Source organism: Sinocyclocheilus anshuiensis, unplaced genomic scaffold (genome assembly GCF_001515605.1).
Source record: "Sinocyclocheilus anshuiensis isolate Anshui unplaced genomic scaffold, SAMN03320099.WGS_v1.1 scaffold784, whole genome shotgun sequence".
NCBI lineage: Eukaryota > Metazoa > Chordata > Actinopteri > Cypriniformes > Cyprinidae > Sinocyclocheilus > Sinocyclocheilus anshuiensis.
This window is the reverse complement of record NW_015554160.1, coordinates 658,629-663,286: the sequence shown is the minus strand read 5'-3', so window position 1 is coordinate 663,286 and position 4,658 is coordinate 658,629. Positions and strand designations below refer to the sequence as shown.

The following is a 4,658-nucleotide window of genomic DNA, read 5'->3' as shown; positions in this document are numbered from 1 at the left end:
GAATCTCCATTGGCTAGTATATTTTTTTGTTTATATATATATATATATATATATATATATATATATATATAAAGTTATTTAGTTGTCTTAACAGAAAAAAAAAAACATGAATAAAGTACAAAATACCTTTTTACATTGTTTGAAATCCTATGAAAACAGATTTTTGTTAATGTGTCTTTCTGTGTGATGGGTTGTTAAATGGACAGTTCATCATAAAAATTAAAATTCTATCATGATTTACTCACCCTCATGTTGTTTCAAACCTGTATGATTTTCTTTTCTTTTGTGGAACATAAAAGAAGATATTTTGAAGAATATTGGTAACCAAACTGTTTTATGTACACACTTACATTGTATGAACAGAAAAGACAAAACATTTCTCAAATTTTCTTTTTTTATGTTCCACATAAGAAAGAAAGTCATACAGGTTTGAAAAGACTGCGTAATAATGAACCATAGTGAAGAATAGAAGAAAAAAATCTGATCTGGTCACATATAACTTCAGTCAAATCAGTCAAAAAACTTTTCTCATTTTTATGCCACTCTAAATGTATTAGACTTTCTTTTTTCTGTGGAACACAAATGAAGATATTTTTAAAAATAACTTTTTAAACAATGGAATACCATTATTTTCCAAATAACCATAACAATGGAAGTCAACGAGGTCGAATTTGTTTTTGTTAAAATATCTTCTTTTGTGCTCTGCAGAAGACTTTGGAACAACATGAGGTAATCGTCATGAACTCTCCCTTTACGAAAAAAAGACAGATGAGACAGAGTAATCCACAGTTGTTCAGAGATTACATGCAGATTGTGATTTTGGACCTTACCAACACACTGCAGTTTGCTCTCACGGCTGTGCCGCCCTGACCGGTCGCAAGATGTAGCCCTCTGACCCAAGCTTACATACACATATAACCTGCTATCATGCTGCATGCATAATGTGGCCGCAAGCCACAAGCCGGCAGCTGCAGCAGGTTTAAAACTTAAATTTAAATCCAATTTAAATGCGTTGGCGTTACGGTGAGCCAAACTAGGCCAACACTTACACCCATACACAATATCTATTCAGCATGTAAACTCGCATGCACCCAAGCAAAAACACACACAAGCCTGTAATTCCAAACTGACAAAAGAACACAGTGACAATTCAAGGCCAATCATCACAGGCAATAAACAGCTAAAGCAGGATGTTATAAATAACAAACCCTTCTAAGATTACTTTCTAACCTTTCTAAGAATACTTAGACTAAAATAAAACACTTTCATGTGACTTTTTATATTTCTGAATACTGTCTTCTAAAATATTGAATTAAACTGCATCAAGCTGCTTTAATCTGTGTATATCTGAGAAAGGAGCAATGACACACATATTGTATTGAAAAGATTATTCAATAATTTTATTACATTTTGTTACATGCAGATTGTGATTTTGGACCTTACCAACACACTGCAGTTTGCTCTCATCATAGTAGAGTCCGGCCTTGCAGTAACACTCATACCCACCGGGGGTATTGAGACAAAAGCCGTCTTTGCAGATCTCATTTTCAAAAAGCTTGCATTCATCTGCATCTGCAAATCACACACATCAACACATTTTCATTATTTCATCATTAAACAAACAGACAGGTCAGTATAAACCTGAAAACTTGGACCACACCTACATATCAGCATGCATCTGGACGTGTTGCTCTGGTTAATATTCTTATTTGGGGATCTGCTACATGCAGAAATGTCATTTGACTGGAGACTGACAGGGAGGAAATGTCCTTACCATCCATAAGCATTCCATTCAAGCGTACGCCTACACACACACACATCCCGACCACATCGCATTCACTCGTGCTGCCACCAGCCAAACCACACTCTCGCTGCATTCATAAATTAAATCAGTGCATTAGACTGGCCCTGAGACTGAGGTTTCCCCACACTGCGAAGCAGGCTGCTGAGTGTGTGTGTTTCAGCATATGTAGGTCAGATGCTAAGCGATGTCTGCGGCTGCTTCCATGCATTACAAAGTCAAGAATATGTGCATAAAATGGGGGTAAAAGTGCAAGACACATCAGAGCTTAAACATAAAACCAGATAAGCACAAAAGCACACGTATACAAACAGACACTGAAGGGACAGTTCATCCAAAAATGAAATCAATGTTATTGTTTTGTCCATACAATGAAAGTCATTGGGGTCCGGTGCTGTTTTGGACCCCACTGGCATTCATTGTATGAACAAAAACCTTCTTTTGTGTTCTACAGAGTCAGTCAGTCATACAGGTTTTTGGAATAATGTGAGAGAGAGTAACTGATGACAGATTGTGCATTTTTGGGTGAACTATCCCTTTAAAAATACATAGACACACAGATACCTTTGAAGCTTCCTGCTAAGCTGGTTGTAGGAATCATAGGATCATCAGGAGGAATGTAACCCCGGCCTGCCGGACACATCTGGGAGAACTGATCTGCATGGGAGAGTGTCAGCAGTTCATAAAGTAAACAGTCTGCTGTATTTACTTAAAGAATGGTGATTATTGGATATAAGTTGAAGATTGATTTTTAGTTACAAACTGTTAAAGCAAAATATAGATGAGAGTGATTGCTTCTCATTTATATGAGGTCCAGACATGATTTACTAATGCAATTGGCTTGTCTGTGAAGATTCTCAGTCATTTAGATCATCATAGGACAGACAAGCTTTTACATGTATTGAACACCTTTCATCAGGCATCATCTGCAGAAAGGTGGATATTGTTTTGCATTGAACCTTACCGCAATTTCAAAGAAATCTGATCTGCCTGTCTGAAATTAAGAAATTAGCAGAGACAGATTTATAAGCACTAATGCGCAATACTTCCCTTCAGGACACGTCCTCTTCAACCAATTTGCAGGAAGATTTGAAGTAAAAAATGTTGTAGGAATCATTACAGTCTTAAATGATAATGGCTTTAAACCTTTTCTGTATCTCTTTAATTACTTTTTCCTAAGCTGAGATGAATTTCTGTAATTTGGGCTTCCCCACCATAGAAGTGGCAAAATAAGCAAAACTATGCTCTACTTCTAGTTTAAAATGAATAGTTTACCTAAAATGAACCAGTCACTGCATAGAATCACTTCAAAAGAATGAATAATTGACTATCTTCAAGTTTAACTCACTGAGTTGATGCATGATGCCTAAATAGTTCCTACTTGGAGTTGTAAATTTGGCCTTATCTTTTTAATCTTTTTAAGTTCACCACCATCATATCTTTTAAAAAAGTTTTAAAACAGGGAAAACACAACTCTGCTTAAAGTTTAAAAGTAATAGTTTACCTAAAATGAACCAGGTCAATTAATTAGCTGCAAAGAATCGTCTCAAAAGAATGGTTCATTCACTATCCTCAGATTCTTGCAGTTCTTTGTACTGTACTTTTTAGATTTGTCATTGTGCGTGATGCGTGAGTACCTGTTCCTGGTATGGGGCAGGGATGGACCTCACAGTTGTCCCCCCAGCCGGCTCCTAGCGTACAGCAGCACTCCTCTATAGTCATGCTGCTGGCCAGCACCTTATCACACAGGTTCTCATCATTCAAGTTGAAATAACACTCTTTCCTCTCCACTGGTGTGACTGTGGGGAACAAGACAACAACACAACACAGATAACTCAGACCGGATGTTTTGTCCTTTTAAAATATTCAGATAAGAATTTTTAACCATGATTTGTCACAAAGAACAGAAAAATAAAGGGGAGGGAAAAAAATCAATTATAACTGTAATATTTCACTGCAATACGGTAATTCACAAATGAAGAACACCTAAAGAACCAAGGTCAAGTACACAGCAAAAACTGTGCACAACATCAGAGAGCAGTTTTGCGGTTCAACCTTGGCTTTTCAGTCACTGCTCCTTTTTATTATTTCCACATAATTCATATTCCAAACTATTGTGATTGTAGTTTTATGGTGTTCTACCAGCGTCCTTATATGTAAAAAGCATGATTTACAGCTCTGGTAAGACATACTTGTAAAAACAAAAAAAATAATGTTTAATCTCAGGAGACAGTGTGGTTTTATGAGGGGAGGAGGATTAGGCGGGTGGATTTGAACAAAAGTCCTTAACTAAAACAGTTGGCTAAGATATAAGAAAATGCTTCCTGTTACTTGATCTTCTAGGCAAAGCTGGTGTGTAGCCACTCACACACACATATCCAATCAACATTGTTCTTTTATTTTCCAGTTCCACCATGTTCTTCACCACTAGAGGAACAAATTGATTCCAATCTAGCCAGCGCCAACCCTTAAACCTTAAGCTATTTTCACATTTTTTTTACCACATCTACCACACCTGATCTTTAGTTGTAAACAAAACCTGTCCCAGATCACTTAACTTAAAAAAACAACAACAACAACAGTTTTGCAAACGGCAAGACTCTGAATTGGAGTATGTAAATTGCAGTTGGTGCAAATTTTTGGTTGTATTTCATTGTTACTTCCTGATTGGCATAATTCATTTAGTAAATATGTTGCTAAAACAACATTAACCACATGCAAATAAATGCTAAGAGCGGACAGAGTTATTTCATAGTGAAAACAGGGTCACGCTTTATTTTAAGGTCCAATTCTCGCTATTAACAAACCATTAACTACAACTTTTGCCTCAATAAACTCCTAATTTGCTGCTTATTAA

At 36.4% G+C, this 4,658-nt stretch overlaps 1 protein-coding gene across 1 annotated transcript in view; it reads right to left on the bottom strand.

Annotated features, from left to right (window-relative positions):
* Positions 1-1,312: 1,312 nt before the first annotated feature.
* LOC107670806 (latent-transforming growth factor beta-binding protein 1-like) overlaps positions 1,313-4,658 on the bottom strand; it is an 80,278-nt gene continuing 76,932 nt past the window's right edge. The window contains exons 27-30 of the mRNA XM_016463573.1: positions 3,439-3,600; positions 2,366-2,458; positions 1,444-1,572; positions 1,313-1,347 (exon numbers count right to left, since the gene is read on the bottom strand). Coding sequence (XP_016319059.1) covers positions 1,313-1,347; positions 1,444-1,572; positions 2,366-2,458; positions 3,439-3,600 — 419 coding nt within the window. The remainder of the gene's footprint in view (positions 1,348-1,443; positions 1,573-2,365; positions 2,459-3,438; positions 3,601-4,658) is intronic.